Source organism: Diospyros lotus, chromosome 1 (genome assembly GCF_014633365.1).
Source record: "Diospyros lotus cultivar Yz01 chromosome 1, ASM1463336v1, whole genome shotgun sequence".
In the NCBI taxonomy this organism is placed as follows: domain Eukaryota; kingdom Viridiplantae; phylum Streptophyta; class Magnoliopsida; order Ericales; family Ebenaceae; genus Diospyros; species Diospyros lotus.
This window is the reverse complement of record NC_068338.1, coordinates 20,040,616-20,063,624: the sequence shown is the minus strand read 5'-3', so window position 1 is coordinate 20,063,624 and position 23,009 is coordinate 20,040,616. Positions and strand designations below refer to the sequence as shown.

At 34.2% G+C, this 23,009-nt stretch overlaps 1 protein-coding gene across 5 annotated transcripts in view; it reads left to right on the top strand.

The window, feature by feature from the left end:
* LOC127813853 (E3 SUMO-protein ligase SIZ1-like) overlaps window positions 1-10,765 on the top strand; it is an 81,015-nt gene extending 70,250 nt beyond the window's left edge. For 4 of the 5 annotated variants that reach the window (XM_052354961.1, XM_052354946.1, XM_052354968.1 and 1 more), the window contains 8 exons: window positions 1,765-1,838; window positions 2,093-2,200; window positions 4,949-5,110; window positions 5,452-5,556; window positions 5,685-5,765; window positions 5,856-7,065; window positions 9,816-10,237; window positions 10,333-10,765. In XM_052354961.1, coding sequence (XP_052210921.1) covers window positions 1,765-1,838; window positions 2,093-2,200; window positions 4,949-5,110; window positions 5,452-5,556; window positions 5,685-5,765; window positions 5,856-7,065; window positions 9,816-9,955 — 1,880 coding nt within the window. In that variant the 3' untranslated portion in view covers window positions 9,956-10,237; window positions 10,333-10,765. The remainder of the gene's footprint in view (window positions 1-1,764; window positions 1,839-2,092; window positions 2,201-4,948; window positions 5,111-5,451; window positions 5,557-5,684; window positions 5,766-5,855; window positions 7,066-9,815; window positions 10,238-10,332) is intronic. The other variant, XM_052354954.1, reaches the window with a different exon arrangement.
* Window positions 10,766-23,009: the final 12,244 nt, after the last annotated feature.

Here is a 23,009-nt window from a genome sequence, read left to right as displayed (position 1 = left end):
ATTCTCCTCTAATCAACTTCTAACTCTTTTGCCCCTGACCCAATTTCCTTGACTGCCTTTATTGCTCCTCTCCTTTTATGCCTTTGATAGGTGAGACTAATGGGAGTCCTAACATAATGCTGTAAGGAAGAAAAGCTTGATGCTATGCAAAAAATGAACTTGCTTTATTAAATTATATTTACAAAATGGTTTTAGTAAATAAAAATATTTTACTGGAATTAAAGCCATAGAAAATATTAAAAAAAAAAATTGGGGGACAACGATTTGTGCATAAGTCAAAATTGGTCTTTTTGTTAATCATCAAAACTCCAAAATTAATTGAACATGTCAAAGTTGGCTCAACATGCAAGGCTATAAGCAAAAACTGTATCCAAGTAAAATGCAGCAATCAATTCTTAGTACCTCTCCTCTAGTAAAAATTAGATCAGAATGATTTCATACAAAAAACTAGGGCTTTGATATATATTCTTGGTGATTTACCCATTGGAAAATGACCAAAATCTATTAAAACAAATTGGGCCCAACTCCTTTGTTAACTCACATGGAAATTTAAAACATTGCAAAACCAATTCAATTTCACACAACCTATATAGTGACCAAAAAGATTAAAAATAACAATGAATAAAGCAAAAATCATCTTCACCTACCTATAATATTTCCAGCTGCACCACTTGTTTCCTTGCACTGTCATTACTTTTAAGTTGCAATATTCTTAATCATTTTTGACGAGTTCCTTTTATATACATATATCTTTCCTCCTCTTACATACTTAAATTTGCAAAATACTATCAGAGTAGTATTCACGGCCATTAAACTGCCTAAATTTGAATCACATTCATTTCCATTCAAAATCTCAAGTCATCCTTAATCCTTTAGCTATCTGTTGGCATTTTAATTCTAAAAAGCATAAATTATTATGAAAATTTCAGCGACTATAAACCCCACAGAATTCAGCATCTTGCCCCTTGATATCTAAGCCAATTCTAACCCCCCCCCCCCCCCCCCCTCTCTCTCTCTCTCTCGTCTGTGAATTTTTGATATAGCTTTCTACCCTTACCAAATGGGCCAATGAAGTATTAACTTTGCTTCCACAACGTATTATGAGTTTCTTAAGGCAGTTCTGGATCAATAGAGCGTTGCACACTCAGGCTTATACTTGAGACAGGAAAAAGTGGTGATCCAGAAGTGGTTATGGGGATCTCCAAACTTCTGCTCCAGCATTTGAGCATTTTATAGACTCAACAGGCCATCATTTGGTGCATTCCAGAAGTGGCAGAAAGTGGATCCTTTGCCCTTTGAGTAGGTCGAAAGCAAAACAGTTACACATTCTCCTTCACGTTTATATTATGCAACTCTAGTTGTCTAGCAATTGACATTCTTGTCCCAATTTTTGAATTGTCACCTTGGCTATAAGATCAACAATTGATTTGGAGGATACTTTTGGTGTGATTGGCACCCCACATACTTTTTAGGGTGGTGTAGTATCATCTGTCCCACCAAGTGCCTTGTTACACAAACTTATTGTGGGTTTATCAATCTCTCTGCTTCCATTGTTCACATGAATGCATCTTGTATATCCAGAGGAAGACCAAAAATGTAAGCCAAAGAAAACTAATTTGATGCCTTATTTGGTCAAGGCTTTCCTGAACACTTTAGCAAGCAACTTTCTATGGACCTTGTTATTAGCGTTCACACTTGTTAATTGACAATAGTTTTTCTGTTTTTTTTTTTTTTATAAGTAGTCTTAAACTGTTGATCTTGCAGGTGTACCACAGCGGCCAATTAATAGACCCGGCACACAATTGCTGGGGCTCAATGGTCGTGATGATGGGTTTCTTGTGAGTTTCTCCCCTCATGTTAATGCCCCTATCATTGTGTTTAACATATATTTCTCTCAGCTGTCAATATTCTGTTGCCCTATCTTATATCTCAACCTTTTAAGCAGTATATGTGTGATCGTATTTATTTCTTCTTTTTGGATGAGGAATTTTGTTGATAGTTCTACTTCATTGGCAATGATACTTGCATTTTCAACAGCATAATTTAGCTGGTCTGAGTTTTATTTCTCAGTTAGTTATTTTTTCTTTGTCAGATCAAAACATGGACAAGAGATGGAATTAATAAAATTTCATTAACCGGATGTGATTCTCGAATTTTCTGTTTCGGGGTCAGAATCGTGAAGCGGCGTACCATCCAGCAGGTAGTTTCAACTATTGGATAATGAATACCTGTAAGATATATAACTGCAAGTCTTTGCTTTTTCTGTATTACACTTTTGTGAATTTGTAGTTTGTGGCTTCTAGTAGGAACTGCAATCACTGTTGATTGTGGCGTATTGTTACTGATATCTGGAACTGTTTTCCAGTTTGTTTTGTTTGTTGAGGAGCAGTTTTGGTGTTTTCTAGTTCTTTATGGGTTAAGTTTGCATGTGAGGAGGGTCGGGGGTGTGTGTAGATCTTTAAGTAGTTAGTTTTCTTTCATCTACACTGTTGAGAGTGTTATTGGTGCTTGTAGATCTACACTGGTATAGGTTTCCCTACAAACAGAATGCATCATGTGTTTTGCAAGCACGTATAATTTCTAAGTTACAAAATAATGGTATTGCAAATTAGAGTCTTCTGTATAATGACTTCAAAACTTGTATGGTACCCTGAATTGGCACTTAATAATTGCCTAACTGTGTAATACATTTCTAATTGAACATTTATCCAATAAATATGTTTTAACTAGTTAGTAGAAGTATGCTGTGGATCTAAGCAAAAGACCTGTGCTTAAAAGCTTTTAGCTTGCAACCACCAGTTTTTCCTCAATAAATTAATGCTGCAGCTATAAAATATGAAATTTAGCAGTTCCTAGTTCCTTGACCGCTAGAATCAGATAAATTGACATTTCCATATAGGCTAGTGCCCAACATCCTTATGAGTTCACATAATATAGGTCGCGCTTATTTATTGGTAGAACTAAATTACCTATTATGTACCGTCCTGCTCTTCCTTCATAAATTCTGGTGACTCATTGGCAGAATGGACCATTAATTTATATTTGATACAGGATGCTGGTTGTTTCTACAGACTTTTGATGTAGGAGGGGATCTACTTGCCGAAAAATAGAGGCAATTTACTTTTATTTTCTGATTAGGAAATAGTATTTTTGCCTTCTGTATATTTGGATGTTTAACTACAATTTCATCTTCTGCCTGATACTGTAGTAAACTTCAATTGCAATTCAGTTTGCAATCTCATTTTTCTTTTGAAAGAAGGTAGAATTTTATTAATGCCAGTAATATTAGGAACATTTGACCCATAAACTATCCAGACAACAAAACCACAAAACACTACCAAAAGTATTAAAAATAAGACCCGGAATATGAATCCCACCACCACAACCAAAGCTGAAGAATTAGAAGCTAAACTAAAACCCTTCTGAATCTGATCCCCAGTGCTGCTGTGTGAAACTAGATCAGATCAACTGCTATTTCCAAAATGTAACCGATCTGCTCTTATAAGAAGTCGTGAGCAGTAATATGGAAACAAGGCTCCCAAGCTTGTATCTGGAAGAAGAGTTGTAATGGCAAGCCTGAACAGATCCGAGTCTGGTTCTGAACGTCAAACCATATAGTCCATAAAATACTAAACAAAATGGAGAACCACAGCTTTTTAATTGTTTTTCCAAAGACAAAACTTCCCTGTTGGTCAAACAGGTCCAAAATAGACCAGGGGGCAACCCAACATAACCCTTCACCACCTGAAAATCTCGCACCAGAAATTCCAACTTACCTCACATTGAAGGAATAAATGATCTACCAATTCTTCAGACAAGCCACAAAAATGGCAGGCAATACTCTCAGCTTTTAATATTCCTTTCCTTGCATATTCACCTTTGTGTTGATCCTGTTTAGCAGAAGTAGCCAAATAAAAAATTTCCACTTAAAGTGGAGCGAGAGTAATTCAAATATTCCTAACAGTCCCCAAGGATCAAATACCCTTGTTGAAATCACCACTTGCAGTGGAAAACCAGGAGATTCTGTCTTCAGAATTAATACTGGAATATTGACTAGAGATTAGCTGCATAAGATCTTCCAAGTGCACCTTCTCCCACTGGATTAAGAGCATTTCCATGCAGATTCCAAACCCACACAGAACCTGACCAAGAGCCAATATTAGAAATACATCAACCTTTATCCTCCGAAATCAGAAAGTCTTGGAAACCTCTCCTTTAACACAGGCAGTCCCATGAGACCAGGGCCATCTTTTTCCCCTCACTGGGCCCTCCTCAAAAAAAAATTCTTTGTAATATTACCAGCTTTGAAGCCACTCCTTCAGGAATCTTAAAAATGGATAAATGGTAGAACATGAGATTAGATAATACTGCCTTTATCAAATCCAATCTTCCAGCTATCTAGAGAGACTCAGCCTTCCTAAAAGCATACTTCCTGTCAACCTTCTGAATCAGAGGGGACCCAAGTAGAGGTGCGCTGGGGACTTGTACCAAGTGGAAGCCCAGGATACCTGAAAGGGAATTTACCCAACTTGCAATTCAACAAAACAGCCGCCTCCCTTACCCCGTTCTCTTCCACGTTAATCCCATAAATAGCACTTTTTTCTCAAATTGATCTTTAACCCAGAATCAATTTGGAAAAGATTAAAATTCTCTTCAAATTCTGAAGATATTCCACATCAGCAGGACAGAAAATCAAAGCATCGTAGCAAATTGGAGATGAGAAATAAACTACTTTGCAAATTTGTAGTTGGAGCCACATTTATTTTTCTTTTGTTAATCAGATCTCTTGTTGTTTTTCCTTAATGAACATTTTAGGCACTTCGGATCATAGAAGAAATACACACCAAGTTTAAAGATCCATTACCCTTGTCTCTAAAACTGCATACCATCTGAAAGAAGTAAAAATATTTATTTTGGTTTTGTTTTATGTTGTTTTTGCTTTGTCTAGATTCTGAACTTGATACCAAAGGAGTCTGATGGTGAGCCATTTGAAGATGCTCTTGCCCGGGTTCGCCGTTGCACTGGTGGTGGAACTGCAATGGAGAATGAAGATGGTGACAGTGATCTGGAGATTGTTGCAGATTCTATCCCTGTCCATTTACGTTGTCCTGTAAGACTTTCTTGATGCAATCATTCTTTTTTATATACATGTCTTGACTTCCGGACAAAGTTCGGTTGAATCAAACATGTCTTGTACTGGGTTTTAGATTGGGTGATAACATAGTTATCAATCTGTACATTTTCTAATATTACTATTTAAGATTTACATCATTAACGGATATCTTATCCAACACTATTATAATTTTACTACTCATGTCAGGAAACTGTACTTAGGATAAGTCTTTCTTAATTGATACAATTATTCCTTTAGTTTTACCAGTTTTTGATTGTTATATGGAAGTAATTCATTACTTGGAACTGATTTTTGCCTATCCTACATGACTGCTATAGATGAGTGGTATGAGAATGAAGGTTGCCGGAAGATTCAAGCCCTGTCTCCATATGGGATGTTTTGATCTTGGAGTGTTTGTGGAAATGAATGAACGATCTAGGAAGGCAAGCATCTAAAGATAAGATTCTATATGGTTTTGGTATTTTTCCTATAGTTTTGTATGTCTTAGTCTATGCTTTTGTCATCTTTGAACCTGTATGTATATCTTAACTAGAACTTTGTATCAATGCAGTGGCAATGCCCCATTTGTCTTAAGAATTACTCTCTTGAGAATCTCATAATTGACCCATATTTCAATCGCATCACTTCTAAGGTATCACGCTTCCATGGAGCTTTAAATTTTTAAACCCAATAGTGATCTTTGATGCATATAATGTTATCTATTGACAACCTTTTAACACAGATGCAGAATTGTGGAGAAGATGTGACAGAGATTGAGGTGAAACCTGATGGCTCTTGGCGTGCAAAGGCAGAAAATGGTAACAGGGACCTTGGAGATCTCAGGCTGTGGCACTTCGCTGATGGTACTCTCTGTGTCCCTGTGGATGGAGAACTTAAATCTAAATCAGAAGCTTCTAAGGACATCAAACAAGGTGTTTCAGATGGTCATGCTGGTTTAAAACTTGGAATAAGAAAGAACCAGGATGGTTTCTGGGAAGTCAGTAGACCTGAAGATATGCATGCACTTTCTCCTGGTGACAGATTAGAAAAGTTTGAGAACCATGCTCTTAATGTTATCCCAATGAGCAGTAGTGCAACTGGAAGTGGCAGGGATGGGGAAGATCCTAGTGTCAGTCAGGATGGTGGTGGAAATTTTGATTTTTCAGCTCATACTGGTATAGAACTTGATTCCATATCTCCAAACATTGACCAAGTCTATGATTTAACCAACCAAAACACTGCAGTAGTAGGCAATGCGAAAATCATTGTTCTCAGTGATTCAGAAGAAGAGAATGATACTGTGATTGCTGGAACTGTCTATGAGAACAATAAAACTGAAACCAATGGGGTTGCATTTTCATTTCATCCATCGGGAAATCCTGATTCGGATGCAGAATTTCCTGCTATTGGTACTGGTGGAGGTTCGTACCTGGGTCATTTCACTCCTACTGATGACGACTTTGGGATGCCCCTCTGGCCTTCACCTCCAGGCAGTCAGGCAGGCCCAAGTTTCCAGTTATTTGGAACAGATGCAGATGTCTCTGATCCTTTAGTTGATTTCCAGCATGGTTCTGTTGACTGTGGCACATCAATGAATAGACATGGATTGACTGCAGAGACAGGGATGCAGATGTCTCTTGGTCATGAGTCTTCTGTTGATCCTCCAATTGCTGATATGAATGATGGTTTAATTGATAATCCATTGGTGTTCAGTGGAGATGATCCGTCTCTCCAAATATTTCTTCCTACAAGGCCTTCTGATGCATCAATGCTACCTAATTTGAGAGATCAGCCTGATGTGTCAAACTCTATTCGCTCTGAGGATTGGACTTGTTTGAGACTTGGGCGTGGCGGTATTGGTACTCATGGTGAATCTGCAGTGGCAAATGGATTAAATTCACGGCGGGAGTTACCATCCAAGGAAGGGGCTATGGATACTTTGGCCAACACTGGTAATTGCATGTTCTTTATACCTTTTCCTTCTGTTCTTCTTCATTCCTAAAACATAAATATGTATTTTCATGTGTTTGAAGTATTTTTCTTAGTTCTTTGGCATCAGACATATTTTGGCTGTTCTTCAAGAGCTGCATTTGCATCAGCTGCATTCTTTATTCAGTTTAGTCTTTTTTTTCCTATATTTGGTCTTGATGATTGAAATTGAGCACTATGGTAGCTATTATTGATATGACCTTTTACTGGACATCCACCATATGTTTGTAGAGCAAGGAACTTGGCAGGAATTGAATTGAATTTTAATAGAAATTGAATGTGTAGGAGTTGTGAACTAAAGCATGGAACCTTTTTGATAGTATTCATCCGTGTTTGTTTTATATAATGTGGTTAAACATACATGAGTATTGATTGTTATTTATGACAAACAATTTCAATGTAATAAAATGTTTTTAGTATGATTGAACAATAGGCACATTATTAATTACAATTCCAAAGGGAATTTGAGTGTGCCGATTTTTTAATCTTTATTAGCATGGGCCAAGCATGACAAATATTGTTATGAGCGCCAAAGAGTTAATGTATAAACATAATTATATGCATTATATATTAGCATAGGCTCAGTCAAAATATAATGCTTAAGGTAAAAATAAAATAGAAAATATATGTACCTCCTTTTTTTATGAAACTATTACACTTATTTTTCCTCCTTTATATTAGATATTTTGGGATGATCTTTACTAAAACTATAAATAAATTCTAAATTTAATGCCAAAAACCATAGAATATATGAAAAACTCTTATAAGATAGGTGGCCATATGAAACAATCTTGAAAGGTAGGATGTTTATTTTGTATATGAAAAAAATTTTTTTTGGGGGGGGGCACGGAGCTCTGCATTTATTTATTAGTAATGTTTGTGTTGATATCTACATTAGCTACTATTAATAGGTAATATTACTTTCACTAAATATTAGACTATAAATTAATAATAATAATACTAGGTAGTGGTACTTTCTACAATAGGTATCCAAATGCATTGCAAATTTGCAAGTATTATAGTAAAAATAATATAATAGTAATAATATTATAAAATTACTAAAATAGTTAATATAAAGGTACAAAAATAATATATCAAGCCTTTGTCCCATTATGTGGGGCCAATTATATGAATTCTAGCTTTCCTTTCATTTTATCTATGATCTTATCTTTTGTAAGGTCGATATAATTAATATCAGACTTAAGTGTCCCTTGCTAAGTTTTTTCTTGGTCCTCTATATGTTTTGTTAAATATTTGTTCCATTCCATCCACTTTCATCACAGGATTCTCTATTGGTTTTCCTCGTACATGACCATACCATTTTAATCTCTCACACATCTTATTGTCAATTAGAGCCACTCTAACTATTACTAATAACATCATTTCTAACATTATCTTTTCTTATTTGACCAAGCATCCATCTTAGCATTCGCATCTTGGTTATGCTCATATTTTACACAGTGATGCATCTAACATTATCTTTTCTTGTTTGACCAAACATCTATCTTAGCATTCGCATCTTGGTTATGCTCATATTTTACACGGTTATCCAACATCCTATGCCATACAAAGTAGGTCTTATAGTTGTCTTATAATTTTTTCCTTTTAGCTTTAATTGAATAGTTCTATCACATAAAATGCCATGTGCACTTTTCCATTTTAACCATCATACCTTAATTCTATGGGTGGTGTCACTATTGTCCCTATCTTTTTGGATGATTGACCTAAGATATTTGAACTAATATATTCTTAGTATGACTTGATCTTCTAATTTTACCACATCATACTTGTATTTTTATTTGACTTCCATCCCACATGTTCAGTTTTTGCTCTTTTTAATATAGAACCTTTAGGTGCTAAAGTGTTCCTCCATATCTCGAGTTTAGTATCCCCACATTTTGTCTCGTCCACCAACACAGTGTTATCTGCAAGTAACATATGCCGCGGCACCTCTACATGAACATGTTTAGTGAGTTCATCCATTACCAAGAAAATAGGTGCAAACTTAAGGCAAATAGGTGCAATCTTAATGCAAATCCTTGGTGTAGTCCCATGGTAATTAGAAAAGTCTCCTCATGTCCAGACACATTTTTTCTCTGATATATATTTTTAGTAACTTGTGTATAGTCCGTTCGAACTACTTTGTTTTCAATAATTAAGCATAAGACTTCTCTAGAAACTTTCGTCAAAAGCTTTTTCTAAATCTATAAACACCATATGTAAATCATTTGCTTAATCTCTATACCTTTCTATTAGATGCCTCCATAAATATATAGCTTCCGTTTTTAACCTACTAAGCATGAAATCAAATTGGTTTGCTCAATCTCTTTCCCCCAAGGTTCCATAATATGGCTCATTAATTTGATTCTCTATAATTTCCACAACTCTGAACATCTCTATTCTTGTCAATAGACACTAAAGTGCTCTTTTAACACTCGTCCAACATTCTTTTTTGATTTAAGGATCTCTTTATCTAGAGGAATAGAACTACAATTTAATCATTGTCATTAGTGATTACCATTAACATGACATTAGCAACACACGAACTCTGTAATGGTTCTTGTTTTCATTTTATTAACATAATTGAATATCCATTTGTTGTTTCATTGTTCTATTAGTTTCCCAAAGTTGCTAATTCCTGGCGTCTTCTTAGCTATCTCAGAAATATGTTCTTGGATTGTTATTATCCTTTTCACTCTCATATCTTGTGCAGCTTCTTTGCTGCTTGGCATGAATGAGAATAGACGTGGGAAGACAAACAGACAAAAATCAGATGGCCCTTTCTCATTTCCCCGCCAGCCCCGTTCTGTAAGACCAAGATTATATCTTTCCATTGATTCAGACTCTGAGTAGATTAGTTAGACGCCGGTTGGTGGGACTAGTCTTTGCTGCCATAATGGAAAACTAATGGAAACTCAATTGATCAACCCACCCCTTTATGAAGAATTCAATTCCCTGAATGTTTCATCGTTAGTAGCAGTCTTTATAAATTGAAGAAAGCATATAGTTTTTCTTTTCTTTTGTCATTTTTGATTGCTGTTCATAGTCTCATTAGTGCCAAGGAACATACAGCAGGACAACTTTAGCAATGAACTGTTATGCTGCTTAAGACATGTGATGGGGAGGTGAGGTGAGGTGAGCTGTGGATTTTGCTTTGCTTGTCGTTTTTGGTTTGTTTCTCATTCTCATCATAATATTCTTCTGCTGCTTCCTTTTGTTTTAACATCCAGGGCAGGGCTTGGCTTGTAGAAAGCATTACCAATGAAGATCTGCAGATTCATCCACAGATCTTCGGGTGGTGGTTATCCTGAAATGTAATAGAAATTTACCTTTTGGTGATCCTCCATTTCATGATGGGAAAATGGCTGGGAAACTTTTCGCCGCCAAATTAATTTATAGAAATATATATAGATATGTGTAAATAGATATGATCTTGGAGACAGGTTCGCAGATTAGCAGTCGCTCTGCATATTCCATCTGCTATATCTTTTCTGCAGTTGTCCGTGGAGCAGTTTTTTAAAAGACAAGAGGTTTAGTTTAAGTTGCTTTCAATCATAAGGGTACAGTTATATGTGATAATATGAATGGTATTAATGTGTGCTTACATCGCTGCGAATGCGGGTAATAATATGATGATGGGTGGTAGCCTGCCTTCTAACATTATTCTAGACTGACTAATATGCTTCTCTCGTTTTTCGTCTAAAATATGTATGTTATTTCCGTTGGTTAAATGTGATGTTAGGTAAGTTAATGTACTGGAAGATTGTGATACAATAATAATAATAATAATTGTAGGGTAAATTGGCCCCAGAGGTTCCGTTGGTTTGTTTTCTGTTCAAATGCTCGATCTCTTGGTAGTTTGTTTAAATTAGATTAAATTTTAGTTTCTTACTCATGTTAGACGTGAGGTTGTCAGTGGCTAACAGTGGTGGCTTGTCTTATTTCTTGTTGTTATCGAGTCAAAATATAACAATTAAAATTTATAATCTTGAGCTGAGTGTTGTTGAGGGTAAAGCATGGCTCCAGCACACCTGATGACTCCATCCCCTTCCTTCAAGGATCATGCTACATGTACACCATTTTTGTACATCTTGGGCTACACAAGAGGTATTATGACCAAAATACTTTGCGCCTCTCCATGAGCCTCACGCGCCTCTATGCGCCTCATGGGGGGTTTTTTGTCATAATACCCCATTTTGTAGCCCAAAGTGTACAAAATGGGTGTACCAATAGCATTTTTCTTTCTTCAAAAGTTGTAAGGATGGATCGTCCCTTGAGGAGTTGTGAGAATAGAAGTCGGGAGGAGTTGAGAGAGAGGATAGTTCTTGGGGATTATCCTCATAACTCTATCCTCTCCCTTCTTTTAGTGTTTACTTTTTAGATTAGGAGAAGATTTTTTATTAGTAAATTGATTTAATTTTAACCAACGTAGTTTAACTACAGGAATCTGAGATGGGAGTGTCTTGAGTGAATTGACTCAAATCATATGGGGTGGGGCAATTTACCCATTAAGATAATACTTATAAAGTCATAAGGTATTAAAAAAAATAATTGAAATTTGATAAAGAAGAAGATATATTGAATTATGAATTTGGTAAGATAGAAGAGTTGAGGACGGGCACGAGTTAGAATTTAAGGAGTTCTTGGATTGTAATCATTATATAGCTGGTCATGTGGTTTTGTATTTAAATTTTGGTCTTGGATTTTGTGATTAATTTCTTTTATAGAAATTTTCGGACTGAGCTGCGAAGATAGGTGAGGAATTTTATTTTTTGGAACTTAAGATATATTGTGTCTAAAAAAAAAAATGGACCTTATGGTCCGTCCATTGTTGAAATTCGATAAAAATATGCATGTTATTTTGTTATTTTTAAAAATTGAAATTAATTTTTTATTAATTTAGTTGTTTAATATCAATTTTATCCTTTTCATGTGAAAATTGTTATCAACTTTTTCTTAATAGCTTCTTATTTATATTTTTTTTCTCTTTATTTTATTATGTAGTGTTTGTTATAATGAGTAAAATAAAGTTATATTATGATAAAATTATTATATTTTTCAGATCAAAATATAGAATGATCAAAATAAAGTTGACAAGTATTTTAAAATTTTTATTAAATTATTTGTTAAAGTTTTTAAAATATATTAAAAATATATGCGTCATTTTTTTATATTTGTGAGGATCAATGTTGAAAATATTGATATCAACGGAAATATTAATACTGTGATTGGACAAAAATATCAATATTGACAGATATTGATGTAAAATTTACGGAAAGTACAAAAATTTAGTTAAAAATATTTTTTAGTGAAACTTTTAATAATGTTAAAATAATCATTTAAAATTTTCAATTAATTTGTATCACACAAGTCATGTAAATTTTAATACTAAAATAAAGTCTTAGGTGATTCATATATGGTGTGGCCAGCACTTGGATTTATGTAATATTGATACTATGATATGTCAATTGAATGATTTTAAATATAATCATGAATATATCATGAATAAGTTTCTTAATTTCTTTATATTATTTGTCCATATATAAGGTATGTTAAAAATTTATATATGTTAAAAATAATAATAATAATAATGTGTAATTTTAAGTATTAGAAATAATTTATTGAGCATTTATGATTTTAAGGAGTTTAATTGAGGGTATTGAATTTATTATATTTTTTAAATGAAAAGTAATTGGGAATTTATGAAATTTTTGGGATTTAAATCGTCACTAAGTGTTTAAGTGGATTAAATATTATAATAATATTTATTGTGTGACAAGTAGTATATAAAATAAAATAATGAAATAATTTAATTAGGAAAGTTGATCGAGGAAGGAAAGAAAGGCGGGAGGAGCAGGCACACGGCTGGAATTTTCCAGCAGCAACTGGGCACCAAAACGGCGCCGTTGCAAGCGCCAAATTGAAGCTAAATGGATGGATGCCAGGCAGCAGTCACGTGTCCCCACTGAAAACTTGGAACCTTGCTGGCCAAGCTGTCCTTTTTCTATCCAATTTTGAGGCATTGTCTGTCAGCCAAGTGAAATGGGGATCAGATGGTTTGACTAAATGGCCAAATTATGGCCTGAAAAGGAGAGATTAATTGTTGGAAAAGATGAGTAATTATGGCAATTTAAATATGATGGAAATTAGGGGTATAAATTGTTCAACTTGGACAGCAAGTCGAGGGAGTATTGAAGATGAAATTGGAATGAAGAAGATATGGGGAAGAAGAAGAAGAAGCACGAGCAGCAACTGGAAGAGGAGGACATTAAGAGAAAATTAGGAGGAAAATTATACAGCGGGTCTTAAGGTGAGTAAAAATAATTAGAATTAAATGGAAGATATTTAAGATAATGTTGATAATAAATAAATTTTATAATTTAATATATTAAATTTTTATTTAAGAAACTCAGGGTCGTGGCGTCGACTTTCTAGATAAATCTTAAATAGTGATTTAAGTATTTTTGTAAAAATACTAATTTTAGCAATGGGTGAGCAAGAAGATTGGAATCTTCTATTAAAACACAAGTTCCATATCCTCCCTACGTGTTTTCTATATTTAATCCCTATGCAAATCTCCGTTATTTTTTAAATTTTATTCTCTTCATTACTATGAAGGAAGAATGAGACGTTTTTTAAGAAAACTCAAGAGTTGGATTGTATTTTTCTATTCTTTCTCATATCCCAAATCATGATTTCCAATCTTTGATACTCTTTTATCTATTAAAATCTTGTATGGCTAAGTATTTTATAATTAGGGTGAATGATAAAACCTCATTTCTTATTGGTTTAGTTTGATATTGTTTGTTTTTGTTGTATTCTTGTCTTCTAGGTTGATTGTTTATTATACTCTAAATCTGTTTTGATGTTTAATCACCATTAAAACGTGTTTATAATTTATATTGCTTTCAATAGATCCAATATGAATTTAGCATATGGTAATAAGCAACGTAAGATCCTATAATAGATAAAAATACTATTATACCATATGAAATCATATTGGGATGATCATTGAGATTGAATGCATGTTTATATATTTTTTGGTTGATTAGAGATGATTAATCTCATATATAAATACATAGAATCAGATGACTATTGAGAGAGGCTATCGATTGACATAGGATCAACGATTTTTAATTCAAGACAAGAAGTAGCAAATTAAAGTAATGAAGGATTAAACCATATTAAGAACGATGGTGGATTCATAAACCCTAGTGTCATAGATTATTGAGTTTGAAATCTCAAGAATTGTTTTTATGTGTCTATAGTTTGTTAATTAGTTCTAGTTAGTATAGAACCAACTATTAATTATCCTATAATTGTGTGTGTTTTGTTGAAGTTAAGTGTGGTAAAAGTGAGAATCAATAGTCAATTCTCACGACACTCTACTTATCATTATATTACTTGTCATGATCTATCCACTTACAGAATAGATTCAATGGACAAAAAACTATTAAAATTCCAAAATTAAAGGACTGTTTTGAAATTAGATATAAAAGTTTCAACGCTATGGTTTACAGAAAATTGAAATGGAGGTAAGTTTCTAAACCACAACTTTTAGTTTTGAAACTAACTTTTTGGAAGGATGATTACCAAAACTTATATATATTACATTTCGAAACTAAGGGATTAGTTTAGAAACTAAGTCTCCTAAAGCTAAAAGGATTAGTTAGCTATTGTTTAATTGAAAACACAAGTAGAGGTTCATTTCTTTGAATTTGGCCACAAAAATTTAAACATATCTCTCCTAAATTTACCCATTTGTCAATGGTGTTAGATTGATGAAATGATCATTTGAGAGTTGAAATTAGGATTAAATTGGTTGATTTTCACACACACAAAAAAAAAAAAAAACATGATTAATCATTGGGATAAAACTTTGGCTCGAAGTGAGTTAAACCCTAAACTTTGGGTTAAATCTTGACCCAATGAGAACATGTTTTTGTGCTTAGCAAGTCTAAGGTGATAAGAAAAGATAGAATGTGGGAAATATGAGAACAATGCTTGAAATAGTAAGAGAAACCACCTACAAGCTGTCTAATCTGATTTACCCTTTCTTTTGTTCCATGGAAGTTTAAAAAAGAGCTAGATTTGGCTTAACACCCCCCTCCCAACCAACACACACACACACACATTCTTATTACTTAAAAAAATTATAAATGAAAATGCCCTCTTATTCAAGACCCCAATCATGATATCCCTTCTTTTCCACTTCACATCTTGGAACACCAATTACTTAATTCTCCCAAAGATCTATCAAACTATGGAGTAAATGATTTGATCACTGAGTAATCAATTCATTTTGACATAAAAAAAATAGCAACGAATTTGATTTCACCCTCATTTTTTAGCTTTCATTGAGCAAGGAGGTTGAGAGAGAAACTTTGAGGTTTCTTGAAGAGCTAGAACACTATTTTAATGATCTTTCCTAAATTAGGTAATGGGATTTACTTAGTTCTAGCTAGATGTTATTCTCAAGAATGGTTAGAAAATAATATAAGTGTTTTTTTTTTTTTTCTTTGGGGGGGGGGGGGGGGGGGATTAAAGCTATGTTCAAAGGTAAGAAAGCACAATGTTTTGAGGAGTTTGAAGTTGTTCTTGGGATTTCTTCACAAGGTAAGTGAAGATAACTTGGTCTTGGTTAGTAAAATACTTATGAACTATGGTTGGATTTTAATGTTAATGGGATTAATCTATAAAATAGGGATTAATCTATAAAATAGGGCAAAATGGTGCACTATTGCTCTATTTTGGAGGTGTTTAAGCTTCTACATGTCATGATTAGGTAAGTCGAGGGAGTATTGAAGATGAAATTGGAATGAAGAAGATATGGGGAAGAAGAAGAAGCACGAGCAGCGGCTGGAAGAGGAGGACATTAAGAGGAAACTGGGAGGAAAATTATACAGCGGGTCTTAGGTGAGTAAAAATAATTAGAATTAAATGAAAGATATTTAAGATAATATTGATAATAAATAAATTTTATAATTAAATATATTAAATTTTTATTTAAGGAACTCAGAGTCATGGCGTCAGCTTTCTGGATAAATCTTAGACAGTGATTTTAGTGTTTTAGTAAAAATACTAATTTTAGCAACGGGTGAGCAAAAAGATTGGGATCTTCTATTAAAAGGTAGGTTTCATACCCTCTCTACGTGCTCTTTAATCCCTACGCAAGTTTCCGTTGTTTTTCATATTTTATTCCCTTCCTTACTATGATTTGATTTCACACATTAATTATATAAATACGTATGGTAACCACTTTTATAATATACGAGTTGCTGTTGAGTCTGTGGATAGTGGATTTAAATTAAATATGTGACTCTTGGTGATATTTATTTTTAATTATCACGAGACTTTGTATTACCCTTATTTCTTTAGGAATGATGCCGAATCGATGTGGGGCTAAGTTCTTAGAGAGTTAGGGAGACTCAGTGTGGTTATAGCAATACGAGTGTGTCCGCATGGTTGTTCTATAGGGTTGTGGCGGTCAATTGAATTGACCAGCTTCCATCTAATCTTTAATATTATCAAATATCCGAGACTAGTCTATTATGTGATGTAACGACGAGTGTTATCCTTAATACCGAAAGTGAGGTGATACAAATATTTATGCCATATAAGGGTTCATAAATTGACCCCGAAATCAGATGAAATTTCAACATGTTAACCTGCAAATATTGGGTCGTAGCCCAATGCCATAAGTATATCGGGACCATCCAAACATGAGTATACCGATGTGTTGCATAAAATATGGAGAAGCGTGTGATCATGCATGGCATTGTATATATGTGTATTAAGTGAATTTATTTCTACATGATGGTATTTGTCTCCTTGACCTCTGAGCGAGGGCACTGTTATCGCTGTGCCAGTGACATTCTGGCAGGCTAGGGTTGTGATGCCATGTCAAAGAGGGTGACGTATGGTTGATGAGTATTATGGGTTTTGATATTAAATATGATATTGTTGATCATATTGACATGTGTAAGCCTAAGGGCCACTTGTGTTTCATGAGCATTGGCTTGTGTTACATATGAAATAAACCATAACATAGGGTATACGACATGAAAAACAATGTGAACATGACATGTATGGTGGGACACGCCATATCATATGAACTAGGCCCAATTGGCCATTTCCATAATTATGAATATGTGCCATGTGAACCTAGTGCCTGACATGGGCACATAACGTAAAGTATAACGAACATATGCAATATTTTAAGACATGACGTGAGTACGTATGTTGGAAGTCTCCTTGGTATCATTTTGAACATAAAAGTTTCATAGGAAACAATCCACATAAGCTTAAACAAATTTGGGTTCCTAAGGAGGAGCTCCATGTTAACATTGGTGAACCCAAAGTGGTTTGGGCACCAAAAGCTTGTGAATGATTTATCTTTGCAGGTTGCTTGTCATTCAAATGAAATTCAAGGAAAAATCTTTATGAATGAATCAAGCATGAAGAAAAAAGAAAGTAAACAAAAAGATCATTCCTCATTCTACCAACCAAGAGTAAAAGAGTTTGCTAAATTTAATCTTGGTGGTATATTTTCTATCCCTAAACTCTCTGTGTTTATAAGTTTTGATGATCTTGAGTTATAAGTGTGGCTTTATGATTTTGTTGAAAACTTATATTGGTTTCTAAAATTAAGGGGGAGTTATAATGTTAAAATGATTTTCAATTTTTATGCTTTGATCAAGGGGGAGAACAAATCTTTTGATATAAGTATGCTTATCTTGGCAGTCTTGGATGTTTGCTTTCGAGTTTCTAAAATATGGATAAATATTGACATTTTAGTCTTGCCAATGAATGCTTGCATCTGAATATATGCTTAAATTGATGAATGATTTCTATGAGGTTTTGGTTTTCGGTGGAGCCTCTTTTTATTTGCTCTCAGTATGTTCCAAAAAAATGGGAGTATTAATCTTTTTTATTTTGACAAAAAGGGGGAGATAAAATAAATGAATTGATTTTCATATTTGGTTTCGTCATCATCAAAAATGGGGAGATTGATATTTTACTCTTAGATAATAAAATAGTGGTTTTGATAATGACTATATGAAAATCAATCTCTAAATCTTTATGAGTAAATATTTATGGATAAGTTTGTGAAAAACAATCTTTAAATCTCCTTGAAGCAAAGTTATGAAAATTTATATAAGAGAAATGTTGAAGTGTGGTTGAGTGTGTTTAGATTCAAAATAAATATGTTTTTAATTATCTCAACTTGCCTTCAAAAGAATCGAAATGAGGATATGTTAAGTTTTCATTTTTTCAAAATGGATAGTCGACTATGTGGTTCATTCTGTTAACTATGCCTGAAAATAGTCGACTATGCTGATTTGATCTGTCGACTATTTAAGGCTTCTGTCGACTATTTTTTGATCTGTCGACTATCATGTAAAGATAGTCGACTATGGCTTTTCATCTGTCGACTATCTATCGACTATTTTTGTTCATAAAATTCAAAATCCTCTTCATATTTTTGCATCTGTCGACTATGTTTTTGTGTTTGTCGACTATGGAAAATTTGTGTTATAAGATAGTCGACTATGCCTTCTTGTCTGTCGACTATGTCTTGTTTTACTTGTAAAAATAATCGACTATGCATTTTCTTCTGTTGACTATATCTTTTGCAGAAAGCTTCCAACGGCTAGTTTTTCAATCCCAACGGTCACAAACGGTTACATTTCTCTTCAATCTCTTGGGAAGCTTATAAATACAAGTTATGGATGATCAAGAGAAGGCTAATGGATGGGAACGAATTGATCTAAAGAGTTCAAATCATTTTTACTCGAGCTTATAATATTTGCGCTTTCACTGTTGTATTTTTTCTCCAAGGCTTCGTTGTTCTATCATTGTAAATTTATTATTAAGCCTTGTTTTCATTGTGAGAGAAATTGTAACTAAGAGTGTTAACTCTTAGCTTCTCTCTTTCATTTGTATCGTTATTATTTTCCTAGTTTGTGTAGCTAGAGGGCCCATTTGAGTGGGAGGTTGTAATTCCTAGTCTCAGACTAGAGGACCTATTTGGGTTGAGTAAGGAGTTGATAGTGGATGGTTTGAAAAATCCTTAGTGAGGAGCTAAGGTAGTGGATTAGGCTTGAGTTAAGCCAAACCACTATAAATCCTTGTGTTTCTTGTGCTTGTGCTTCTTGATTTATTAATCTTTCCAAGTATTTCATTTTTCCTCAGTTGGTTCACATATTTTTCTTTGTAAACTTACATCTGTCATTTTATATACTTCACGTTTTTAAGTCCTAAAACCTCAATTTGTATCAAAAGGTTTTTCAAGTTTAAATAAAATTTTAAAATATCCAATTCACCCCTCTCTTGGTGTGTGCCATAGCACCTCTCAATCTAACAATTCTTCCATGACAAAATTTCCTATGATGCCCATTTAATTCAAGTATGCTTACTGAGCCTTGTGGTTCACCTTGTTTTTAACATCATTCCAAGTTGAGGAAGGAAAAGTTCGAGGTCGGATTCAATGGTGTCAGATCCTTGCCGATAGCTATGTGTACGGGGCTCTCTTGACCTAAAAGATCTTTGGAGGTAAGTGTAGACATGAGCTCAAATAGGGTGTTTGTTAGATTTGTTTAGTTGACTCTATGATGTGTGGGTAAAAGCCCCTACAATGTGTAATTTTAATCAATTTATTTCCGTTGTTGTAAATAAAAATTGTAGTGACAATCTGGGCCGTTATAAGGTTACTGGAGTTCATAGTCTTACCGTAGTTGGAAACATTTGCTGGAGCTCACGGTCCTGCAGCGACATCCATTTTGCGGTAGGACTACAGTAGGGCACATAGCTTTGTTTGAAAGTGAGTTTTGGGCTTGTTTTCTTCCAAATTGATATCGGTGATGGACATCTTTCTAGTACACAACTCTGAAACCCTAACAAGCACTATATAAAGACTCATTCTTCATAACTCAAGAGTAGCCATGGATGGAATGAGGCACAATCAAGTTGAAGGAGGAATGAGACATTTTTGAAGAAAACTCAAGAGCTGGGTTGTATTTCTCTGTTCTTTCTCATATCCTAGATCATGATTTTCAATCTTTGTTACTCTTTTATCTATTGAAATCATGTATGGCTAAGTGTTTTATAACTAGGGTGAATGATAAAACCTCATTTCTTATTGGTTTAGTTTGACATTGTTTGTTTTTGTTGTATTCTTATCTTCTAGATTGATTTTTATTATACTCTAAATTCGTTTTGATGCTTGATCACCATTAAAACGTGTTTGTGATTTATATTGCTTTCGAGAAATCTAATATGAATTTAGCACATGGTAATAAGCAACATAAGATCCTATAATAGATAGAGATATTATTATGCCTTGTGAAATCATATTGGGATGATCATTAAGATTGAATGCATGTTTATATATTTGTAGGTTGATAAGAGATAATTAATCTTATATATAAATGCATAGAATCGGATAACTATTGAGAGAGGCTATCGGTTGGCATAGGATCAACGATTTTCAACTCAAGACAAGAAGTAGAAAATTCGAGTAGTGAAGGATTAAACCATATTAAGAACAATGGTGGATTCATAAACCCTAGTGTCGTAGATTATTGAGTATAGAACCAACTGTTAATTACCCTATAATTGTGTGTGTCTTATCTAAGTTAAGTGTGGTTAAAGTGAAAATCAATAGTCAATTCTCGTGGATACGACACTCTACTTATCATTATATTATTTGTCATGACCCTTCCACTTGCGGGATAAATTCGACAGATAAAAACTATTAAAATTCCAAAATTAAAGGACTATGTTTCAAAATTAGATATAAAAGTTTCAACTCTATGGTGTATAGAAAGTTGAAATGTAGGTAAATTTCTAAACCACAACTTTTAGTTTTGAAACTAACTTTTTGGAAGGATGATTTACCAAGACTTAGATATATTATTACATTTCAAAATCAAGGGATTAGTTTAGAAACTAAGTCTCCTAAAGTTGAAAGGATTAGCTAGCTATTGTTTAATTGAAAACACAAGTAGAGGTTCATTTCTTTGAATTTAGCCACAAAAATTTAAACACATCTCTCATAAATTTAGCCATTTGTTGATGGTGTTGGATTGATGAAATGATCATTTGAGAGTTGAAATTAGGATTAAAGTGGTTGATTTTCACACACACACACACACACAAAAAGAACATGATTAAGCATTGGGATGAAACTTAGGCTCGAAGTGAGTTAAGCCCTAAACTTTGGGTTAAATCTTGACCTAATGAGAACATGTTTTTGTGCTTAGCAAGTCTAAGGTGATAAGAAAAGATAGAATGTGGGAAATATGAGAACAATGTTTGAAATAGTAAGGGAAACCACCTACAAGCTGTCTAATTTGATTTTCCCTTTCTTTTGTTCCATGTAAGTTTAAATGAGAGCTAGATATGGCTTAACACCCCCCATCCCCCATCCCCACACACATACATGCATATTCTTATTACTTAAAAAAATAATAAATGAAAATGCCCTCTTATTCAAGACCCCAACCATGATTTCCCTTCTTTTCCACTTCACATCTTGGAACACCAATTACTTAGTTCTCCAAAAGATCTATCAAAGTATGGAGTAAATGATTTGGTCACTGAGTAGTCAATTCATTTTGACATAAAAAAAATAGCAATGAATTTGATTTCACCCTTATTTTTTAGCTTTCATTGAGCAAGGAGATTGAGAGAGAAACGTCGAGGTTTCTTGAAGAGGTAGAACACTATTTTAATGATCTTTTCTAAATTAGTTAATGGGATTTACTTAGTTCTAGCTAGATGTGTTATTCTCAAGAATGGTTAGAAAATAATATAAGTGTTTTTTTTTTTTTTTTTTTTTTGGGGGGGGGGGGTGTATTAAAGCTATGTTCAAAGGTGAGAAAGCACAATGTTTTGAGGAGACCACATATGGAAGTAGGTAGGAAGGTACTTGCACGAAGAGGGAAGAAGGAGAAAGAACTTGCAAAAGAAGGAATGAGGAGCTTGTCTGCACTGAGAATTAAACCCTTTTCTTCTTCTTCTTCTTCTTCTTCTTTAATGAGTTCCCAGGCCATTTTCTCAACTCAGATCGCAGCTTTTCAAGAGGAATGTCAGGAATTTCTCCTCCTTTCTTGCCACGTATCTACACCCATTTCCAATTGTCTCTTGCTTATATATATATATATTGAGTGTTTGTAAGAGAGGAAATTATCTTACAGAGAGGTATACCAACAAATGTAAGGCCCCACCCAGGTCCCCCAAAGAACCAAAGGGGGTGCCCTACTAAAATAGAGACAACTTGGGCCTGAAAGAACCTGTCATTCAAGTAAATGATAAAGGAAACTTGTCATCCCGGCATGAATATTCAAACCACAACCTATTATATAACAACTGATCTCTAGGCCTACATAGCTTTGGCATGCATAACATACATCACCGGCCACAAAATACAACATAATCCATACAGACCCGAATAAACTGAAGAAATATGCAATCCGAAAGCGACAAAATTCACAAAAAGAAACCCCCAGGTTGACAACTGCTAGGTCTGCATGGCCTTGTACACCGCTAACCAAGAAGTTAGGAACTACACGGAATCAACGCACATAAACTACAGCTCACCCTCCCTATCCAAGATTATACACAACTAGCTTGGAAATCAAAGGTAGTTGGGAGGAGAAGAGCTTTCATGTGACGCCTAAAGACAACAAAACCCAAAAGCTTCAATGTTTACCTTTTAACCCTTTATACAGTCCATAGGTCACATATGCTTCTCCATTTCCAATAACCAATTCTCTACTTCTATTGCATCTGCACCTCCTTGAACTCAGGTGGATGTAGAGCCATAAAGTTCTTGAGAAGGGTTTAGCATGGTATCCGGATGAGCCAAGGGTATTCAGATGTACCCTCCTCCATCCGGATGATC